This window comes from Lactuca serriola, chromosome 5, assembly GCF_051521515.1.
Source record: "Lactuca serriola cultivar US96UC23 chromosome 5, Lser_US96UC23_V15, whole genome shotgun sequence".
Classification (NCBI taxonomy): Eukaryota; Viridiplantae; Streptophyta; class Magnoliopsida; order Asterales; family Asteraceae; genus Lactuca; species Lactuca serriola.
This window is the reverse complement of record NC_136412.1, coordinates 238,810,083-238,834,101: the sequence shown is the minus strand read 5'-3', so window position 1 is coordinate 238,834,101 and position 24,019 is coordinate 238,810,083. Positions and strand designations below refer to the sequence as shown.

General features: G+C 31.7%; 1 protein-coding gene and 1 long non-coding RNA gene across 4 annotated transcripts; one reads left to right on the top strand and one right to left on the bottom strand.

Moving 5' to 3' along the window:
- The first annotated feature begins 11,733 nt into the window (after nt 1-11,733).
- On the top strand, nt 11,734-14,461 carry LOC145051507 (uncharacterized). 2 transcript variants are annotated; one of them, XR_013683664.1, is made up of 7 exons: nt 11,734-11,877; nt 11,979-12,120; nt 12,241-12,326; nt 12,421-12,497; nt 13,665-13,883; nt 13,980-14,067; nt 14,216-14,461. It is a non-coding gene; the product is annotated as an uncharacterized LOC145051507 (long non-coding RNA). The 2 variants fall into 2 exon arrangements; XR_013683665.1 differs by having other exon boundaries at nt 11,738-11,877; nt 12,421-12,544.
- A 1,759-nt stretch (nt 14,462-16,220) lies between these two features.
- LOC145053788 (peroxisomal fatty acid beta-oxidation multifunctional protein AIM1-like) lies at nt 16,221-21,400 on the bottom strand. Of its 2 annotated transcripts, none has more exons than XM_079001890.1 (18): nt 21,150-21,400; nt 20,844-20,915; nt 20,294-20,356; nt 20,145-20,201; nt 19,989-20,056; nt 19,821-19,902; nt 19,349-19,404; nt 18,933-19,235; nt 18,498-18,584; nt 18,233-18,407; nt 17,948-18,057; nt 17,710-17,873; nt 17,369-17,623; nt 17,174-17,295; nt 16,971-17,092; nt 16,760-16,908; nt 16,514-16,652; nt 16,221-16,434 (listed from the first exon to the last, which is right to left on the bottom strand). In XM_079001890.1, the coding sequence occupies exons 1-18, from the start codon at nt 21,241-21,243 to the stop codon at nt 16,396-16,398; spliced, it is 2,157 nt and encodes a 718-aa protein (XP_078858016.1). In that variant the 5' UTR covers nt 21,244-21,400; the 3' UTR covers nt 16,221-16,395. The 2 variants fall into 2 exon arrangements, with proteins under 2 accessions (XP_078858016.1, XP_078858015.1); XM_079001889.1 differs by having other exon boundaries at nt 17,948-18,069; nt 21,150-21,399.
- Between the last annotated feature and the right edge of the window lie 2,619 nt (nt 21,401-24,019).

Sequence of the window (24,019 nt, the reverse complement as noted above, 5' to 3'; positions counted from 1 at the left end):
AGTCAAATTAGAGGCAATAAGTGTCGAAAACGACTTTTCGACAGAAGCTTATAAATAATTTGAACCAAGTTGTAGTATATGTCACTAGGTTTCCATACATATAAAGAACGCCGAAATCCGAGTTATAACGAAGAAGTTATGACCCGTCGAAGTTTCGCGACGGAACCGGCTCGATACCGGGAGGCGTAAATAGTGAATTTACGATAGAGCGAGATTTAGCCTTGGCGCTCTAAACAAAAGTCGTAGAATATGTTAAACTAAGAACTTCGATAAAAAGAACGCCCAAATCTGACTTCGTATGAAGAAGTTATGATTTTTCGAAGTTTCGGATTAGCAGTGTACAGCCCGAAATTTGAATATTAGATCGAGCGATTCTTAGCCGACACGACCTGAACACGAATCAAAGATCTAGTTAAGAGTAGCATAACGAGAAAAAGATGGGCGAAAACGGACGTCGGATGGAGAAGTTATGAGGATTTAACGGACCAATCCTGTCCCGGCCTGTTAAAAATATAACTTTAAAAATAAAGTCAAAATTAGCCGATAGGGTCTAAACGAAAGTTGTAGAGTACGTCTCCACCTATGCGTGGATATAAAGAACGTAAAAAACGGAGTTCGTATGAACGAGTTACAAATTATAATAGCATATTTACGTATTAAAATAAGGTATAAATCATATATACGTACACATATATATACATATGTATATATCATTAGAAAGGTATCGACGATGCGGTCATTATAAGACTAATGTTGAGTTCTTTCGACATTAGTTTAGTGCAAATATTGTTAAATCTATTTAAAATAGTATTATAAAGGGGTGTTTAGTTGTTTATATAACTATAAGGTCATTAAGTAATTATGGAGGGTAGTTTTTGTAAATTCAATTACTATAAATAAGAGGCTTGGGCTCTCATATTTCTTGCATCATTCTCTTGATTCAAGAGTCTTTCTCTCCTTATCCCCCGAGCATTTCGGTCCCTCGTGATTCGACTTCTCTTTCTGTAGTTTTAGTATATTAAGGTGAGCGCTGAAGCGCTACACGAATCTTTCTTAGAAAGATTCAGCGACGAAGTTCTGCCCCTACAAAGCCCGACTCCTAGCTAAAATCCCCTTGTAAGTAAGTTATGCTTACCCTATTTTAAATATAGTTTATATTTAAAATTAGTATTGTTATTATAAATTTATAATAAATATTTGAGCTATTATTATGACTTATATAAGTGTCGTTATAATATCTTTTTAACTACTCGCGGTACGGGGAATCTGGTTTAAAGGGCCGCATAGGGTTGTTGGATTTCAGAAGTGCTATATGCCAAAATGGTCCTGCCCTCCGGTGTTTTATGTCTGGCCCCTGTCTGTACATAGTGGTTGGAAAGTATTGTTTAAACGCCTATATAATAATAATAATAAGACTAATAATTAGTCACGGTAAATATTAGACTAAAATCTAGTGGTAATAATACTTGGTTTCGTCGAAGGAAACTATTTTAAAGTAAACGAAGCGATGTCCAAGTACCGAGTCACCACCTTCTCAAGTGAGTGCATAGTCTCTTTCATCTTACACATAGATATGAAGTATTTTAATATAAATTACGTGCTGTGTGTGCATATTGTCTGAATACTTGTTGTCTATGCTGGGTGAAAGATTTTTATACATGTTTTAAATGATTTAAACTGTATATGTATTTTATATCTACAAAATGTGTTGGGTAAAACATGGGTAGATGAAATAGTTGTTTTGTGATAACACGATGGGAGACATCAATGTTGTCAGTGATCCAGTCATCTAGTGGAGTATAGATGATGACCATAGGCGATACTAGAGGGTCCGGTGGAACGCTAGTAAGCTCGTAACCTGTAGGTGTTTTTGAACTAGGTGCTCATTAGGTATTTTGAACCGAGTGTGTTCACTACGTATCTTTGAACTAAGTGTGTTCACTAGATTTTGAACTAAGTGTGTTCACTAGTTACTTTTGAACTAAGTGTTTACCAGATGTTTTGGACTACGTGTTCACCAGTTGTAATCTATAAGCTTTGGTAACGATGGACTTCGTGCCGATTCCTTAGGATAATCCTTAGGAATGAATGAACGAGAAATAGCTGATTCTTAGGGTAGATCCTTAAGAGTAAAGAAGATAATGGGGATGGGTAATTGGGTTTAATTGCTTGATTGTTTAAACATAATAATTATATTATTGTGGGTTGAAAACCCTATGTACTCACCAGGTTTCCCAACCTGACCCACTCAGTTTATTTATATCACAGGTGTTGATATGAAGTCACATTACACTGAGAGATTAAAGAGATGTAGATCACTAGTGTAAATAAATGTAAGTTCTGTTTATGCTTATGTTTTTGTATTGACAATGACATCCCAAATGTTTTAAAATGAATAAAATACGTTTCTTCGAAAATGTTTTAATAACGTATTTATCGTGTTTTTCTGGGAACAAATTCCGCAACATTTTTATGAAAAGAAGTACTCTGACTTTTATAAAGCATAAACAAAATTGGTCTTTTCTGGCCGTGAAAATGGGGATGTCACATTGACTCACTCAATTTATTTGTATAACAGGTATCGGTGCGAAGATACATTATACTGAGAGATTAAAGGAGATGTAAATCATTAGTGTAAATGAATGTAAGGTTTGTTTATGCTTATGTTTCTATATTGACGATGACATCCCAATGTTTTAATATAAATAAAATGCATTTCTTCGGAAATGTTTTGATAATATATTCATCAAAAATTTTGGGACAATTTCCGCAATAATATTTTTCAAAAAATATACTTTGATTTTAAAATAAGCATAAATAATTTTTTAAAATGATCGTGAATTTGGGGATGTCACATTACATAAATCTCTTGTTGAAGAATATGTTGTAATCCCGGTCAAAGAGATCTCAGTTGATGCTAAACTCAATTTCCTATAAATGTTCATAGTCGTACAAAATGTATGGTGTAGAAGCTTCAAAACAAGGAGGTATCCTTAGTGTTAGTTCATTGGGAATACTACCAAGGATCAGAAGCCACATGAGAAGTTGAGTCAAAAATACAAAACAATACACACATAGTTGAGTAAAATTTCGAGGACGAAATTCTTATTATATATATATATATATATATATATATATATATATATATATATATATATATATATATATATATATAGAGAGAGAGAGAGAGAGAGAGTTAGGTTCAAATGTTTTCACTATCTATTGTGTGTCCGTATAATTGATTCTGGACCAATCATTTTAGTTATTTTAAGAAAGTAATTAATGCATATTAAATGTTGAAGATGTAATTAATACTTATTATATCCTCAACATTTAATATGCATTAATTACTTTCTTAAAATAACTAAAATGATTGGTCCAGAATCAGTCATACGGGCACACAATAGATAGTGAAAACAAAATAACCTAACCCTATATATATATATATATATATATATATATATATATATATATATATATATATATATATATATATATATTTGATAAGTCTAAAACTTATATAAGGGATTAGATAAGTTTTTTGTAATATAAACGGATATAAGGGACAATTAGGGAATAGTTGTTATAGGAGAATGTTACAAATTTTACTTGAAAAGCAAAGTTGAAAGTAAGGCTGGAGGGTGTAATTGATGGTTTTTAGTCATAAGACCCTATGTGCTCATACAAACCCTAATGCTTGGATCTAGGTTTCTCTATTGTACATGCATGTTATCCAAAACTATAAACCCTAATTCTAGCATACAAGTAATCATATTAGATATTAGAACAGGTTTATAATGTTACCTTGATTGTTATGTAGCAATAACAATCCCAATTCCTCCTTGAATTGACTTTGGAAGGCTTAGAGTCACAAGTGTCACTCCTCTAATGATTCACAAACACCATAAGCAAGAGGATGAAGAGGAGAGAGGATGGAGGTTGCCCAAAACATGTTCTAACCCTAGAAAAGAAGTTCCCCACATTTTTGAGCCTTAAGGGTTCTATATATAGTGATGCTATTAGGGTTATCTAACAAGGAAACCCTAATTTGGTTGCTTAAGCCCTAAGCAACCCATAGACTCCTTTAATCAAGCCCTTGGACGATTTCCTTATGGGCTTCCCATAAGAATTCGTCCACCTCTTGATTTAAGACAATCCATGGCCCAAATTGCAATTATCTTATAATTACAATTCCAGTCCCTTAAGTTTAATTAATCTCTTTTAGTCACAAAACTAATTACCAATTAATTATTGACTAATATTAATTAAACAATATGATTTCTCCTTTAATATATCATTCCCATAATATATTAATAAATCACATTTAATCATTTCTCTCCATAATTCATCTTATCAAGTTGCTTTGGTGAAGGCAACCCAAAAGGACCATGCACCATCGGGTCAAGTACATACCAAAATAGTTATGGACTTAGACACTAATCCAACAGTCTCCCACTTGGATAAGTCTAATAACTATTCTGCGTATGACTTCAGATCCTGATCTGCAATCGTAGATTTCCAAAGCCGCTGTCAACTTTGATCCTATCAGATACGCGTGTCCTTAGATAAGGGATCATATATTCCTCCATTCTTGATATCGTATGAGATATGATTTCAAATCATTCTCTTTGTACTATATCTCGATTTCCGATTTATGACGACAGACTAATTGAACAAATCAAATTAGCCCTAGCCCGGCCGAACATTTACATTTGTCATCACTAAATCATCGAGGGGCCCAAAGATATCGCTTTTATCCTACTTTGGATACAATGCTTGCTTGCACTTACTAACCAAATCACACACAACAATATGTTTTATAACACCAAGTTACTAGTGCGTTTACATATTATCAATGTGCAACCGATTTGCAAGATACAACTCACACATCTCGGTTTCAAGAATATAAGATGTTGTCATCTCACCAATCACTCGTGATACAATCCATGGAGCGATCCAAGTGAGCGTGGGTTTAATCCAATGCTCAAATCACATTCATAAGCACTCATGAACGTTGCAGCAAACCTTTGCTATGTCTAATACGTTCTAGACAATCTACAAACCAATTCATGACAGTCTTCATTCATACCTACTTCCAACATATGAACGATTGTGGCCCGTTCGAATAATTCGATTATTCTTAATAAATTCAATTATTCTGGAAGTCAAAACATGAAAATGTGAAACACAAGAATAATACTAATCTCATATGGCCTCAATCCTTTGAGCATAAATAAAACACCTTTTATTTATCACCATATTGATTACTCATTATTTGTTGTTTCGGGTAATCAACTTCTTACTTGAATTATTACACTTGTCCCATGCTCCTAGCATGCACACAATGTTTACCTATGGTTCTTACTTTGTGAAATAGATCAAATTGAACACACTTCCAATCATTATCATTTCACAACTCCAAATCCTTTTTCATAAGTGAAAGAATATCAAATTCTTGCTACTTATAGAATATGCTAGATTCTAATATTCTATGCAACGATCCTTTCGTAATGTCACTGCACCTAAGTCACAAAGACTATTTCCAATGATATTACAAAGTCCTCTATCGGAGATTGTTACAAGACAATTCCTTAGATATGATGTCTCTCACTCAAAGTACTTTCCTTTGAACATCCTTTTGCATAAAAGTTTCTAATCTTAGACATAGATTTTTCAATATTCATTCTCAATATGGACACGCTTCCATATTTTCCATATGACAACTCATTCTTAATAGAATCTTATCTATCCATAATAATGTCGATATGGTCCATCCAATATGGAAACATTTCCATATTTTCCATATGACAACTCATTCTTAATAGAATCTTTTCTATTCATAATAATGTCGATATGGTCCATCCAATACCATGCTTCCAACTACTCACAAGCGACCAATCCTCGTCGAACTTTGGATTGTCCTTTGATAGTTGTTTAATTATTTTAGTCAAAACCGATTCTAGTCTCTTTTCCCTCTAAATGCGCTAGACATTTGGAAAAGTTTAGAATGGTCAAACATTAAAGCATTTGCAATCGATCCTATACCCTAAGCGTATGGGACACGACGCATAATCTTTTATTTGCTATGTTCTCAAAATTCGAATTGTGAAGAGGAATGTCGTAATCATAATCGAAATTTTAAGAACACGCTATGTACCTTTGGCTAAATTTATTAACATTTCTCAACCTAATCCTTTAGATTTGAAATGAAGCATAATATTCTCTCCCTTAATTATAGCAAAACAACTTTACAAACCTTACGACTTTGCAAGGTATAACTCTTGTTTTCTATAATTAATATTGTCAACTTGCAATACGTGCCTTAATAATCATACAATCATAACTTTTATGCTCCCACTATCATGATGATTATTATAAAACATAACACTTATGCTCCCACTAGCTTCGACATGTATTCATAAACATCTTAACTTTCAGAAAAAAAAACAATGCTTATTGAATTTCTTAAGTTCATGTTTCTAATACTTAGTGCTTTGATAATCTTTTATCAAGGCTTCTTGAACTTATACACCTTTGCCTTAGATAGTTAATATGTGTGTAAACAATTGCCAAACCTCACAATTCAAATTATGGAAAGGGATACCGTAACCATAATCGAATTCGAGAATGCAATTTTACAATCACTATCTTCTTAAAATCTTTCTTAGTGAAAGAATTTCCTCACAATCATTTTCATGAAGGAGGAAATCTTATGACACTTAGATTTAAACGGTGTATTTGTTCCTATCCATGCGAATTTGTCAAAACCAAAGTTTACGACAAATTCAAACTCATATGGATAGAACTTTCTTAATCTTGACTTCTTGCCTTATGGTAGCACAGCTGCCCACCATGTCTTCCAAGTAGTTAAGCAGCTCACCTTTTCTTATCAATGTACTTTCCATTGATCAAGGTCCTTGCCTTTTATGCATTCAAATGAGAACTCATAGGACTCACATGCATAATTAACTCGATTGGATTGGCACAAAAACAAAATAATGTCAACACGATAGGTTGTAAACCTCAACTCGTGTGCTAGTGATGATCGATAAGGTTTATTTGATTTGTTCTTGAAACCTTTCAAGACCTTTGAGACTCCCACTGACTCCTTGACATATAAGATTCTCTTGTCAAAACATTTCTTGACAAACAAATATTCAAGAGTTAGTGTAGCTTTTATCAAAACTCTTCATAAATTGGTCCTAGTTGGTCTTTGTCTTATCCAAGACGTCACAACTTTCCATATTTGATGAATGTTATAAACCTTCTTAATACTTTTCACTCAATGTCATAATCTTAACTTTAAGACTTGTTTTGGAACGAATTATGATTGACTTCTTGATTTAACCATTTCATCAATCCTTGATTCCTCTTCTTAAACATACAATTATACTAAAACTCACTTAGAGGATCAATTGAGATATGGTTCTTATCATTAAGACCTATCATAATGCATAAAAGGTACTCTCCCTTCTTCTTAGAATGGAGAAACTTTTATCTTTCTGCCTACTTGATTCTTCTTGTTCGTTCTGCTATTGATTTAAACTTTTTCAATCAATTCAGAATTACACCTAATCTTATACGTATAATCATATTTACTAAACCTTTAGTAAATCATTACGAATATCTTTGTTACTCTTATGGTGGACTTTGATCAACACACAACTTTGTGTACTCGATCTCCTAATCCTTCACTTGACACTTTGTCAATGAATTAGTTTAATTTCCAAATATGAGATTTCTCATTCATCGTGCAACCAAGTTGCGTGATTCCAAATTTCTGTCCAATTGAAACTTTGGGCGATGAGAAACTCTCTCTATTTGATAAATTCTCGACTTTCCATAAATAACATAATAAGAACCAAATCCATTGTTGCTAATAATAGAAACATTCAAACATCAATTTTTCATATACGCCATTGCAAGGATAAATAAATAATATAAAATCAAAGTTTATTTTATTGCGGAAAAATTTGTCCTTACAATGCATCTCATTGAAAAACTATGCTAGTACATATTTCTTAGCAATCTAATTCTAACTCTAAGTAGTAGCTCAAGAATCTAATCTTCAAGTAATGCGATCGAAATCCATTCCTTCTCGGTTAGACTCTGCTCACTTCTTCCCTTAAGCGTCCTTTTCTTTTCTTCGATCCTACAAAACATCAATTGTAATCTTATCACATTATGTTTCAAGAATCTAGAATAGAAACTTAAAAGAGTTAGTCAATGGATATTACCTAAAGCAGAGCCATACGTTCTGACTCTCCCATCTCTTAGATCTCTTAGGTAAATAGGGCAGTTTCGTCTCTAATGCCCCCTCTCTTGGCAATAAAAGCAAATTGACTCTTTTGGAACAACACATGGAACTACTTCAGACATCGCCTTTCTCTTATGATCAAACTTTTCGATCATTGCATGTCTTTCTTCACCATTGTCTACATCCATAGAGCTCTCGAAGGCAGATTCACCAATCAACATTGCTTTTCTATTGCGCCAAACCATTGCTGATTCAGCAGCAATAAGCATATAGGTGAGATCTCTAAGGGTCACGTCGTGGTTCATCATATAGTACTCTCTTACAAACTTACTATATGAGTTAGGAAGTGACTGAAGAACCCAATCAACAGCCATTTCCTCACAGACAACGGATCCCAACATTCTTAACCTATCAATGTGTGACTTCATCCCTAGGACGTGTGCACACACCGACTTTCCTTCTTTATGTTTACTTGCCAAAAGGGCTTGAGTGATCTTGAACTTTTCAAGCCTTTGAACTTGTGGGTTAGGGAGAATAATTGGAGGAGGAGGAGGAAGTGAAGCATGATCTCTTGTTCCTCGATCGAATCGTGGAATATCATCTTCATGTGGAATGCCTGTTCCACGGGATTTGGGAAAACCATAGTTGTCAAACTTTGACATCTACAAAACGGGAGAAAACAAATTCAAGTTAGTTGATAGATTGAGTCCTTAGTAAATCACCCAAATGAGATACTAAGGCTAGGACCCAACACAATATTCTACAACTCGGGAGATGGATGCCGTAACCCAAATTGCAGAACATTTGAAGGTAAGTGAATGACGATTCACTAATTTCCATCATGAAAAACGAAAAAGAAATTTAAGTTTTTAAATCTATGAAAACTCCTAGATCCTTTGAGATTCATTGAACATTTCAATGGCATGTTTAAATCTCGATATGCCCCTCTTGTTTGTGACTGGGATGCCGAGGATCACAAAGCGGGTGTGAATAACCATGCAAACTTACATGGTGCCCTCACATGTTACAGTCACCTATTCGATGTGCCGGTAAACCATACACGCTCCACCGAACTATGACAAACATTGAGTCACCCTTTGCTACCTTTGCTTAGAACCATTTAGTGTGCCGGTAAACCACACACGCTCCACTAACGTCTTTGCAAGGGCACAAAATGTAATTTCATGGAATTGCATCAATTCACTTTTGCCTAAGTAACTAAGATTGGGAATTTTATGAAAACATTTAGTTACTTTAATAATACATTATACTTATAATGGAAGGTTTCGTCCTATCCTACTCGTTCGGCTAACGACCCTCCACTAGTCAAGAGTGCGGTGGGTAAGAGTGGATACCCATTCAATCGCCATTTTATAGACAATTTCCTTAAACACCCCTTATAGACTAGCTTCGTGAATGAGGCCTACTAACGGTAAGACTGACTTTTACTCATATATATATATATATATATATATATATATATATATATATAATGTTAGACTTTTAATGTTATATATATAGTATAGGGTGTATTTTACACTTTTAAAATATTAGGTGGTCAAATTTAACAATTATACTTTTAATTCAATTAAATTTTAAACCTAAACTTTTATGGATTTATTAAACCTCCTTTAATTATACACTTTAATTAATTAGTAAAACCATAAGGGTGTGATTTGAACTTTTTCAAAACTATACTAGAGTTTTAGAATTTAACATTCCTAATTAAACTTTTAATCAACTTTTAAATTCCAAAACTTGAGGGCAAGTTTTGAAACATTTCAACACATTAGGGTTTTGAATTTAAATATACATCAAAATCAAATCATTTAATCAAAATTTAAATTCCAAAACTTGAGGACAAGTTTTGAAACCTTTTTTCAAAACATTAGGGTTTTAACTATTTAAATTTCAAAACAACAAAACTTTTGGGTTCAAATTTAAACTATTAAACCTAAAGGGGAAAATATGAAACTTTTCATAACAACAAGGATCAAATAACAAATAATCTAAATTAACATTTAATTACATAATTATCCATATTTGATTTATTTAATGATTTCTTGCAAAACAATTTATCAATTTAGTCAAAATAATTAATCAATTATCACATAAGGAAACAATTATCTTATTAATTGATAAATATCTTCAATTAGATCAAGAATATAGTCAAATATATCATAAAATCGGATTTATATTGATCTAACATGATAAGGTAACTATCCAAAAGCAAAAACAGCAAGAAATCGCGAAGATATCCCCATCTGACGAGTTGACTCGTCGAGTCAGGCTTGGACTTGTCGAGTCTGCATGGACTCGGCGAGTTCAGCTATGGACTCGGCGAGTCCAGCCTCCAGAACACCAAAAATTGAATTTTTCAAGCATACAAACAGCTTACCATATGCTTGCAAAGGTGCTTACAAGTACCACAACATAAGCTACGAGTAACCAAATGCTTGGCATGACAAATCAGGGCTAAAAATAGTTATCAAGCAAAAGCATGTACATAGGCTGTACAAGTATAGAAAGAGTTGTCCAAATTTTGAGTGATTAAAGCTAAGCTAGAAGATGACATGAAATAGCTAAAGGCTTTAAGTGTAAGCTACTAAGCATGGAAGGCACAAGAAGTACACTAGGTGCAAGTAAAGAATGCACATAATTTGCCTATAAATAGGAAGTTAAACATTATTTTCGTCCCAAAGTAATTAAAGTTAGAAATTCTATCAAGCTTAATGGTAACTTAAGGGATTAAGAAGAAGCCTAGAAGCTCTAAAGCAAACTCAAAGAAAGGTGAGTATATTTATGTGATTTGATGAGTATGTTTATGTGATTTGATGAGATGCATACATGTCACATATATGTTCTATGCTTTTGAAATTACTTACCGTGTTACTTTGTGTAAATGGTATTTCAAATACATGTTTAATGGTACGCTATAAAGTTAGTATGATAGTTTTAGACATGTAAAATATGATCATTTAAATATCCACTGTAAACGACCCTTATGGAATAGTCTTATATGAACCCTGATGTTAGCAACGTGACCTACTTATATTCAGCTATGAGATCTCAAATTAAAGCTTTCAAACATAAAAGATGTTAGCCACAGAGAATGTATTCATTGTTATTTTTGCATTGGATGTTTATGTTAAATATTAAAGCCATAACTACTCGCTAAAAGCTTATTCATTTATGTACGTATCTTAGGAATGAGTAGATGTTACTGTTTTAACATAAATTTTGGATGTATCCCTATTATAAACTATTAAGATAGTTTTTCTTTTATACACGTCGACTTATGTAATTTTGTTAAATCATGATAAATAATAGTAGGTATTATATATAACATAAAAGGTTAAAAGGTTGGGAAACAGTAAACTTTTTTCTCTTTCTTCTTCTTCCACTCAAGTTTTCCTTTTCATAAAAACGCCCCAGCTCCTTTTTCCTTTCCATATTATCAACCGCCTCAATTTATGTTGTTCTACACAATTTTTTTTTTTTGGGAAAGAGGCCGAAGCCTCGGCAAAGAACACAATTTCTCGATTATTGATTTGGTTTATTTGATAAATTGTTAATTTGTTATAAAGGTGATGGTATTTGAAGCTTCAGTTTTCGAGAGAGTAAATACCTTACAACATCATTCAACGCATTTCACTTCTTTTTTTTTTTTTCTTTTTTTTTTTTAATTTTAACTTTTAATGATATTGTGAGAATTTTCCAGGATAACATGATTTGCAGTCCTTTCCTCTGCGCTTTCCACAGAGTCTTAACCAGCCACCTTCCCTCACTATCTCAGCTACAATTGATTGAGCTAGGGTCTCCAATGGCTTCACGTAAAGAAATTTATATAAATGGAGATAAAGGTGTACTAATTTACTCATTCGTTCATGTTTTTCTGTTGCGAGTTATTACAATTTCATTTGGTTTATTTTCAGTATACATCTACTAAAGTACTTGTATTTGTTTTTCGTTTTGCACAACAGGCGTTCGATGAAATGCCCGACTCAACCAACTATGTAGAATGAAGGTTTTTTTTAATACAGGAGCAGATTTGGACAGCCAATGCATTGTAAGATTTGAAAATATTTATATCATTTTTTTAAAATATTGTATTCCAAAATTTGTTTTTTATTCGTTTTTAATTTGGGCAAATTTTATTGCAGACTTCATATGTGGAAGTTCGTCTTCACACATGCTTTGAATTGGAATCTCTTGAGGAATTTGTTGCGGAGGAAAAATGGTTTGCACAACTCCTTTTTAAAGCTCCAGAATAACCTCCTATATAAGGTATAAATGTTAAAAACAAACATCATTCTCAAGTCATGTCACAAAAACAACATAACAAATTTGTCCATTTGGTCAAGACTCTGTCCCACAATGCCAGTTTGTATCAATCTTTTGCGTAACATACAATTTGCACAGATTTTGAAAATAATCTCTAATTCATATCTAACTTTTTTTGCCCACAAAATTATAAGAAGTAATATATATATTTTTTTAGAAAGTTTGTCTGATCGGCATGTTACTACTCCATTTGGTGCAAGAAGTGTTGGTTTCGTGTACTGTACATACGATTTATTAGGCTTATTTTGATCCAATGCCGATGATGATAAAAAAAACATTTAATTTTGATGACATTATAAATAAACATTTAATCGATATCAAGTTCGGTTTGATAGGCTTTCTCGATACAGGCTCAACTCAATCAAGTTCGACTAGAAAAAATATTCAAGTTCAATTAAATTGGTTGGGTTAAGGGTGAAATCACCGACCTGTTAAATTTTTTTTAAATATATTTTATTTACTATTATTTAATTGATTATTATATTTTAATGAGTTCTTATTTCTCCAAAAAAAACGTGAGTTAGTTTGGTCTCGACTGTTCACCTTCACAAGCAAACGGTAACCATAAAATCTAAATCGTATCTCGTATCATACCATTCGCCTCAATGGAGGAAAGGGTGTTCATTCCTATTTTGTCTTGAACGGTTTGGAACTATCCTACTAGCATTATTAAAAAAAAGTTTGTTATGACTTGTGTTTGTAACAAGTTTATGATTTATTGAATAGCTGTACATTGTTGGATGATTTTTGTGAAAGCATGAATCTTAAGGTTTCTATCTAATTTTTCAGTAACTTCAACTTTTTATTACCTAGGTTACTAATTTTTTTATTAAATAGAAGGTTATTATTTGTTTCACTCAGATTTAAGGATATATGCTAATGTGTATTACAAATTGCTCATTGATTGGACTAGCGAGTAGGTGAAAAATACCTACGCTACTATAAATGCATTCAATTTTAAAAATGGTATCTCATAACACAAAAGATCATTTTTAGAAATTTGTTTCTCTATAATTCAAACTTCTTTTTTATCTTTCTTAATTTAATTTTATGTTTATTTCAGCATGGGTTTGGAAGAAAGCAGTGTAGCAATTCTGATGTTTATGATGTTTCATGGAAAGAGGGTGTTCATGAAGGCAATGGTAAATACACAAGGTGTAATGGTGACATATATATGGGAGGCTGGAAAGGTAGATTGATGTATGGTAGAGCGGTGATGAAAAGGCTGAATGGTGATCCGTTTGATGCAAGTTTTTTTCGACAAGAGCCTTTTAGTGATAATGTGAGTTTTATAGGTTTCAACCAATTCAAAATAGACAATTTCATAACTCAAGTTATATATATCCAAAATCAGCTCATTCTTAACTCAAACATGCAGTCAAATGCGAGAGGAAGGTGCAGCAACTTGATTCAAGTTATTTGGAGATCGCATGTGAAAGTTACAACTGTTTAAAGTTGGTTGCATGGTATGTTTTTTTTCTGTCAAAAACTAATATTATAAGTTTTGTTGACTTTTTGTATTTAATTGATGCAAAAATAATAGTTAAAAATAGTGAAAACTATGATTTTTAATGTTTGCAATTCGTAACGGATGCCATACGTGCGTTTTTCAAGGAATTGTTCAAGGAATGAATGAAATAGCTTGAGATTCGTGCTTCAAATATTCAAGGAAGGAATGGAATTATTCATTCCGCTGCGAGATGGAATGGAATGGACCATTTTGTTCTTCGTATTTTGTTAATTTTCCATTATTTATTGACTAAATGCTTTTTTTTTTTTTCATTTTCATTGTCTCATTAAATGTAGAAATTATTTCCAGCTTTCTGTTTCCAAACATTATTCAAGGTAGCACCAACGACATCTCTGCCTCTAATACATTTCTATGTTTTTTACCAAAAAAATAACACATCGTCATTACGTGCATTTTTCATTTTTAGGTGTTAAATGCACTAACATAGCAATATACTTTGCCTTTGCACATTTTTTCTGTTTTTTTAAATTTGTTTTGATTTTTTACCAATAACCGATAATGCATACCAATGTACTTATCAAAAACCAAAGTACATTGCTATTTCATGCATTTTTCCATAGTTTTGTGGTAAATGCAGTAAATAGCAATGTACTTCGGATTTACATTTTTTCCCTGTTTTTACATTTTGTTTTGATTTTTTTACCAAAAAAAAACATTGTATTCCCGTTACATGCATTTTCCATTTTTAGGTATTAAATGCAGTAAAATAGCAACGTATTTTGAATTCACACTACACCCTGAAAAAAAAAAAGGAATACAACACCAACGGCGCACCTAATTCCATCTAGTTGTCATAGTTGTATGTGAAATAGTGTATAAAAGAATGGGAAACAATCATATTCATAAACTCTATTTTCAATATTGAGTGGGAAAAAATAAAACAAAAAATCCGGTTTACTTAAGCTGTATTTGGCGCGTTACAGCTAGCTTATTTTTCGAGCTTTTTTAAGTTGTCGAGTTTGGTAAGCCAAAAAGTAGCTTATAAGCTAACTTTTTGAAAAGCAACTTAGACTAGCTTTTTAAGAGTTTTTTTAAAATTTTCCAAATAAACCCTTTAATTAATTATAAAAACATATACTCTTATATGTCATTTTATGTAATTTTATATATTTCAGCTAGGCTTGACAATTGGGTTGGGTTCGGGTTGGCGAGTCAGAAAACATAAACTCAACCCAACCCATATAATATATAGGTTGACGGGTTGGCGGGTCACGGGTTGGTGGGTTGGAAACCTAAACCCAACCCATATAACCCGTTTAAGTATATGGGTTCTCGGCTTCACAAGTTAATGGTTCAAACCCAACCCATATAACTCATTTAATAAATAAGCAACGCATTTTAAAAAGTGAGGTTTTTTCAACATAAATTCATAAAATGATTAAAGTAATTAACATAAAAAAAGGTTTTCAACATAAATTCATAAAGTCATTAACATCCAAATAAAAATGAAAAATGAAACATTCATAGAAAGCGGATGTGTTCTTCGTTCGTGATTCGTAAGTATTTAAAAAATAACGACATGTATTTTTTGTTTTTTGATTAACGAACCGCAAACGCACATTAGTCACATACGGATACAGAAGGAATACAATGATACGAAATATTACGAATACGGATGGAAATCAAATTTCATATATATATATATATATATATATATATATATATATATATATATATATATATATATATATATATATATATATATAGGTTGGCGGGTTGCCCAAACAGATAATCCAACTCAAGTACCCAACCCATGAAATAAACGGGTTGGTGGGTTGACGGGTCAAAAATCTCAACCCAAACCTAACCCAAACCTGTCTATTTTTGGTTTGGGTCAGTGTAGGGTTACGGGTTGGGTTGAGAGTTGCCACCCCTAATTTCAACTAGCGAAAAGCTAGTTTTACCAAACGTTATTTTTTATCAGATAGATTTTCAGCTATCAGTTAGCTTTTTATTTAACAGCTAGCTTTTCAGCTAACAAGTAATTGAAAAGCTAGTACGTGTGCAACTGAAAAGCAAGCTACATGAGATTTTAATTACGAACTATAATTCATAACCTCCCTTGGGTTCGCATATAAAACCTATATATATTTAAACATCATTCTTTCATTCATATTCCTTAAACCCAAACCCCACCTCAATAGTTCAACTTCCAATTTCCAAAAGACCAAAACCAAAAAAAAAAAAGTTGGAACAACCTTATTTTTCTTCACAACAAGACTAGTTTTATCATTTAACAAAGTAGGATCTTGATTTCCATTTCCTACAAACGAGCCCTTGAACTTGCTGACATCGGGGCACTCTGCAAAAGCAACAAACATATAAACATCTCAATTCACATAATAAAAATATATAAAAATAGTTTTTGGTGTTGTTCTCACCAGTGGGACCCCGTTATTGGCTCTTTCTTCAAGAAATCTTGAAGGCGTATAAAATTTGCTGTATTTCTCAGACCATTTCTTGAGACTTGTGTATATATGCTTCGCCCCAACCAAATCTCCCCAAAACACAATCCCACCACTGCAATCAACAAACATTAATTAAATCAACAACTGGTTTCATAAATCATAATTGATCGCATGTATGTTTGAAGTTTTGATGAAAATAATGATTATTAGGATACTAACCGATAAGATGGAAAACTCATCCCAAGAACAGATGCAACATCGAGATCAGATGCTCGAACCACAATTCCTTCCTCAAGAACACGACACGCCTCATTCACCACAGGGAACAATATCATCTCCACTATTTCTTTATCCGTTACATTTATTGCCTGATTTCCCAATTTTCAATTTTCAATTTTCAATTTTCAACAACAAATTAAAAAAACACTACCTTTCCCGAGGGCATAATGTTGACTAGTCTTTTAGCTTCTTCTATGATCTCAAACACCCGTGGATCGGGTTTTGGCTTGCTACCCTTCTCATAAAGGTAATACCCTTTTCCGTTATTTTTACCTAATAATAATATACATATAGCATCGTCTCTTGTTAAATTAAAGAATAAAGAACGATTGAATTTTTTTTTTACCAAATTACCATTTCGTCCGCTTTTGATTAGAAGATCGATTATCGGTGAGCGGAATGTGCGATCAGGAAAAGCGTTTGCGAACTCTTTACCTACCGCAACTGCGACACCATATCCCGCTAAATCCTGAAGCCTACAATCACATTACACATTCTTAATTTTTCTTTTTTGTTTTTTTTTTGTTTTTTTTTGAAAATCAAACTTACTGGAAGGGTCCCATGGGGAGTCCAAAGCTGGTGATCAATCTGTCAATTCTAAACAAATCGACACCCAAATGAAGCAAAACATGCGCACCCTGTGTGTATGGAAAAAACGTGCGATTCACAGCGAAACCTGTACAATTTCCCACAACAACAGGAGCTTTTTTTATGACTTTTCCAACTGTCATTAGGTCAAGAATCACTTGTGCAGATGTCTTTTCTGTTCTAACTATCTCCAGTAGTGGCATCACGTGAGCTGGACTGTAATCATTAAATTAAAAAAAAAAAATTATTAGTAGAAAAGTTTTAAGCATCTTAACATAAAGATGTGGATTGTTTTGTGTAACCTGAAGAAATGTGCCCCGATAACTCGATCTTGAGATTTGATTTTTTCTCCAATTAAATTGAGGTCAATGGTGGATGTGTTGGTTGCTAAAATGCAATGAGGGGGACAAATGCTTTCAATTTCACTGAAGATTTTTTGCTTCAATGGAATGTTCTCAATTACAGCCTGCATTCGGAAACAGAGTTATCAAATTACGTCTTTTATAAAGTTTACATTTTATGTTTTTTAAAAGATCATACCTCTATAACCATATCTACATCTTTAAATTGTGAGTAATCCAATACCCCACTAACCAATGACAACGCCTTTTCACCTTGAGCCTGTGGTAGCTTCTTCCTTGCTACCAATCCTTTAACATTTGCTGAAAAAGTCATCAAATATATATATATATATATATATATATATATATATATATATATATATATATATATATATATATATATATATATATATATATATATATATATATATATATAAGGAATAAGTCACATAATAAAATGGCTACAAAATACATAACTAACTACCTTGTATTGTTTTTATTCCCTTTTGAAGATACTCAGAGTTGACTTCCTTGAGAACAACTTTTATATTACCAAGGATAAGGGCAGTTGCTATTCCAGACCCCATTAAACCTCCACCAATCACAGCAACTTTCTTCACACTTCTTGGCTTTAGACCAACATCAGTAACTTTAGGTACCTGTAAATGTAAAATCAAAGAAAACCAAGTTTAGATTTTGTAGAAATTTTGATATTTGAGAAAAAAAAAAGATAAAAAGGTTTAAATTACCTTTGAGATTGCACGTTGTGCAAAGAATATATGAACAAGACCTTTCGATGTGTCTGAAACAACAAGCTCATTGAACTCCTTCACCTCCTGAGGAACAAAATGTTTGCATTATTAGAAGTAATTCATAAACAAGTTAATTACAAAAATGGTCCCTGTCATTTCTGATTTAACCGCATTTAGTCCAAAAATGAAATCTTTCTTCAATTTTGGTCCTTATTTCAAAGGTTCCAAAGACCAAAACCTTGAAAAAATAATCAACATTGAAAAGGGTTTCACGTTTTGACTATACAAGGTAATTTTTTAATCAGAAAGTACAAGGACCATTTTTGTAATTTACTCTAGATAAAATCAGGGTATATAAGTAACAACTAGTATCAAATCACTTATCACTTTCAAAATACAAATCCAAACAAAAAAAAGAAGTAATAAAAATACCTTCAAAACACCTGCATACCCTCCATGAACAATACCTTCCTCAATCACATCAAGGCAAGCTTGATGTTGGGGCAAATTGGGAAATGTACGTTTGACATGTTCTCTAGCAGCCTTAATAATCGCACGTGCTTCTGAAAGGGACCCAATTTTGTCTGTGCGATGAAGAGAGCGGGCCCACGGTTTACGGGCCTCAGCAATGTCTAAAGCCCATTTCTTAGCCACTTTCAACAATTCTTGAGGAGGGACAATAGCGTCAATTAGACCTAACTTTTCCCCTTCCTCAGAGAGTATTGGTTTAGATGTCTACAAACAAGATTCATAAATTATGATCACCGATTTATTTAAAATTCATAATCAGTAAATACTAAATACTAAATAGTATTCAAGGAGAGAGGAGAGAGGAGAGATGTGCTCACCAACATCATATCAATTGCCTTTGATAATCCCAGAAGCCTAGGAAGTCTTTGGGTACCTTGAAAACCATATTTTCCATTATTTAGTGAAATCCCGTTTGTAGAATCATATTAACTAAGGTGTTGTGTTGTTATTTACCATCGTTTCTAAACAGAAAGGGTAAAATGGTCATTTAATCGGATTCGGATAACTGATTTAGTCTAAAAAGGAATCTGTCTTTACGTATACAATGTTTTATCCATACAGGACTTAATAGGGGAAAAAAGAAACATGTATTTCTTTTTGACTTGATGCAAAAAAGAATGACTTGACAAAGAAAGTTAGAAAAAGAAGGGTTTTCATGTCAAGTTTCAACCTTTTTACAACTTTGCCCTCATCCCCTCATTTATTTTTTTCCTTTTTCCTTTTTCCTTTTTCCTCAAATGTGTTTTGAATTTCTCAGATATTTTTTAAACATTATTTATTCAGACATACCTCCAAAGCCTGGCATAACTCCAAGAGAGAGTTCAGGTAAGCCAAGTTGAGCTCTTGGAGCTGCAACACGCGCATGGCATCCCTACATTATTAATGAAATACATTAAAACACATTTTCCATAACTATTATTTTTAAAAAATAATTTGACTCATAAAAAAACTACAAACCATTGCAAGTTCTAAGCCACCCCCGAGTGCAAGTCCTTGTACAGCAGCAACTATGGGTTTCTTGGCATCTAGATGTACCCAAAAAAAGAAAAAAAAATTGTGTCAAGAAATGTAGACATTAATATAAAAACTATAAGATAAATTGAAAGTAAAAACCTTCGATTGTGTTGGTCACAAGGGCAACAGATACATCAGGTAGTTGAGAAATGTCACCTGCAATGACAATGGTTAAAGTTTCAACATGGATTTGAGGCACAGAATAGATTAGTAGCTTCTTGCATAGATGATGGATAATGAAGTCATACCAGTCTTGTGAACTTTTTGAAAAACATTGATGTCAAATCCACCTGAAAATCTTCCATTCTTGCCTTCATAAAGTAAGAGAAATGAAATTAAGTCATGGAGTTGTACACTTTGACTACAAATTTAGTACATATATGTTCCTTGTAAATGCCTTGATAAAGTAAGAGAGATGAAATTAAGTCATGGAGTCGTACTAGTTTGACTACAAATTTAGTAAATATATGCTCCTTGTAAACCAGAAGTAATGGATAGAAAACATTATTCTGAAAGAACTACAAGTGCAAAGATTCTTGTGAAGAATTAGTAACAAAAATTACGTCGATAGATATACCATGATCGTGTATTAAGATATTATTTAATCATGTTGTTATTCGGTATTAAACCCTAATCGTTTGCGTTCTACAAAAGAGACTAAATCGAAAAAGTGTCCAAATCAATGTAAAGGGAAGTTGGATTCTAAGAAATTACTGGTGACTTTGTTTGTTGGGCTTTACCGAATAGACCCTACATAGATCAATTAAATTTAAATAAAAACTGGATTCAAGAGATTACCAGTCAAAACGATCGCTTTTACATCATCTCTCCTCATAGCCTCTGCAAATTTCTCCTTCAGCCCACCGAGAACTTAAGGGAAAGGAAAGTCAAACCAAAATAAACATTTAATCATGGATATGAGATTAAAGTGAAGAAACAACTAAAAATCCACAACGAAGTAATCTGTTTCGTAAGATCTAATCGGGGAAAATTATAGGGAAACCGATTGAATTAAAAGCAAATATATACAAGGAAAAGATAAACTGAGCTTATTTCATGAGATTTTCCGAAAACACAATTGAATTAAAGGATCGATAAGCTTACTTGGGACAGCTAAGGCGTTAACAGGAGGGTTAGAGATGGTGATCACAGCAACACCATCGGAACCGACCTCCATCGTAACGATTACCTCTGCCATTTCCGGAAGTTCTTGTGTAGAGCACACGAGTCTATGAAAGTCAATAAAAATGGAGTAGGCGATCACGGTATATGTAAAGAGAGAAAGAGGGACACTCAAGTGTGAAATTGACCGAAGGGAAGGCACCGAGCCAAGCTTGTTTAGTTGTTGCCCAAATTGAGTCGGTTTCACATATGATATAATGGGTTCATCAATAATTGCGTGATCACTTGGCTCACAAACCTAGGTCTACTGGTAATTATTATTTTATATATATATATATATAAAAAGTGAATATACCTAACAACCTTATATAAGCTTAAGTACCTAATCTCATCAAACTACGTCATTTTACATTAAATTTTCATTGCAATCATCCAAGGTTCTTAAACTTCATCCCTAAACTTGATTTACTTCAAAAATTTTTGGAAATTCATCATTATATTTCTCCTACATCCTTTCATTTGTGGCGGTAGGATATGAAGCCCATCAAGTGGTATTCGATAGAAAGACGTGATGTAAAAGAAAGATATTGGTGAATGTCCAAAGATTTTGGAAGTAATCAAGTTATGGGGTTGAAATTTAAAAACCTTTGGCAATTACAATGTAAATATGATACAAACCGATGTAGTATTATGGATATATATATATCCTATATATATATATATATATATATATATAGGATATATATATATATATATATATATATATATATATATATATATATCCTAATAAATGAAGATCATTTTGCCAAATGTCATCTTCTCATTAAATTTGTCACATGTAATTTTGTAAATCTTTTGATTAAATTTAAATCCACATGTCATTTTGTGGTTTTTTTTAATTAAATCAATTAATATGCCACATAATACTAAATTTATATATGTAAAGTATTAAATACATTTAATGTGATAATAAATGCAAAGAATCTTAAAAAATATATAAGATATATTAAAATACATTGATATATATTTTTTAATCAACCCGTGTAATACACGGGTTTTACACCTAGTGTGTGTGTGTATATATATATATATATATATATATATATATATATATATATATATATATATATATATCCTACCTAATAAATGAAAATACTTTTGCCACTTGTCATTTTTTCCTTCATTTTGACAAATGTCATTTTCTAGGATTTTTAAAATTGTTATTTTCCACTTGTCATTTTTTGGGAAATTCTTGATTTTCTTAAAATAATTTTTTCAAAAAATTCTAATGGGTTATATATGTAAGGTTATCATTCTATTAATTTGATAATAAATTCTCATAAATACTTTAAATGATTTGATTTCATTCATAAATACTTCAAAAGATTACATTTTATTAAGGAAAAACATTATTTTATACAATATTTATTGGTTATATATATTAATATTAAATTTTTATTTTTAATAAACCCGTGTAATACACGGGTCTCACACCTATCCTACCTAATAAATGAAAATACTTTTGTCACTTGTCATCTTCTCCTTCATTTTGACAAATGTCATTTTCTAGGATTTTTAAAATTGTTATTTTCCACTTGTCATTTTTTGGGGAATTCTTGATTTTCTTAAAATAATTTTTTCAAAAAATTCTAATGGGTTATATATATAAGGTTATCATTCTATTAATTTGATAATAAATTCTCATAAATGCTTTAAATGATTTGATTTCATTCATAAATACTTCAAAATATTACATTTTATTAAGGAAAAACATTATTTTATACAATATTTATTGTTTATATATATTAATATTAAATTTTTATTTTTAATAAACCCGTGTAATATACGGGTCTCACACCTAGTTTCTAATAAATAAAAAACTTTTTGCCACTTTTCAATTTCTTATGTATTTGGACACATGTAATTTTGTGGTTAATTTTTAGAAATTAATTTCCACTTTTCATTTTGTGGTAATTTTTTATTTTCTTAATTAACTATCTAATTTTTAGGTTATAAAAAGTAATTAATGTGTCATTAATTTGATTCCTTATATTTTCAAATTTTAATATGTTTCCTTTAATATATATAATTCAAAATTGAGATGTTTCTTTTAAAGTTAATTGTCATTTTAGGCAAAATGGTCTATATACAAAAAATAATCAAACTTTGTTGTTTTTTATTGACAAACTAAAAAAACTTATATAGTCAAAATATAATTATTTTTTTTGTACTTTGTTTTATTAATATAAATTGAATTATTAGTTATTCATCATTTTGTTTGTATATATATATATTTTGAAATTTTATTTTAAAAAATACTTAATGTTTATACTTTGATATTTAATGTTTTCAGTAAAAAAAATATTTAACGTTTATATCTTCATATATAATTTTTTTAATCAACCCGTGTAGTACACGGATTTCACACCTAGTATTATAAATATATACAAATACCAACTTGGGATTGTGAGATGAAAATAATATAGCTAATAATACTTCTTATAATGCATTGTTTACAACTTAATAACGATGAAGAATACATACACGCATTAGTTTAGTTGGTCTGACAATTTCTTTATTTGTTTTCTTCTGCAACAATTCAATATTTAACAAATTACAAAAATGGCCCTTATCTATTCTATTCATAACAACTTACATCCATTTTTCTTTTTTTGTTTCACTTTTTACCATTGAAAATGAAATCAAATTAACATACCATTTGTAACCTTTTCGTTTCTTCTTTTCATTTTTTACCCTTATAATCCACATGTTCTTACACCTTCTTCACAATAGATATCATTTTTTATTTTTACTTGCCATTTGCGGTCCTTTAAACTTTTTTCATTTTTTTA

Excerpts from the sequence above, each read along its gene's own strand:
- LOC145053788 (XM_079001889.1), bottom strand. The coding sequence starts at position 21,243 with ATGGCAGAGGTAATCGTTACGATGGAGGTCGGTTCCGATGGTGTTGCT. Across the intron at positions 20,202-20,293 it reads TCAAAAAGTTCACAAGACTG|GTGACATTTCTCAACTACCT; the intron begins GTATGACTTCAT and ends TTGTCATTGCAG. Across the intron at positions 18,408-18,497 it reads CACAACGTGCAATCTCAAAG|GTACCTAAAGTTACTGATGT; the intron begins GTAATTTAAACC and ends TTACATTTACAG.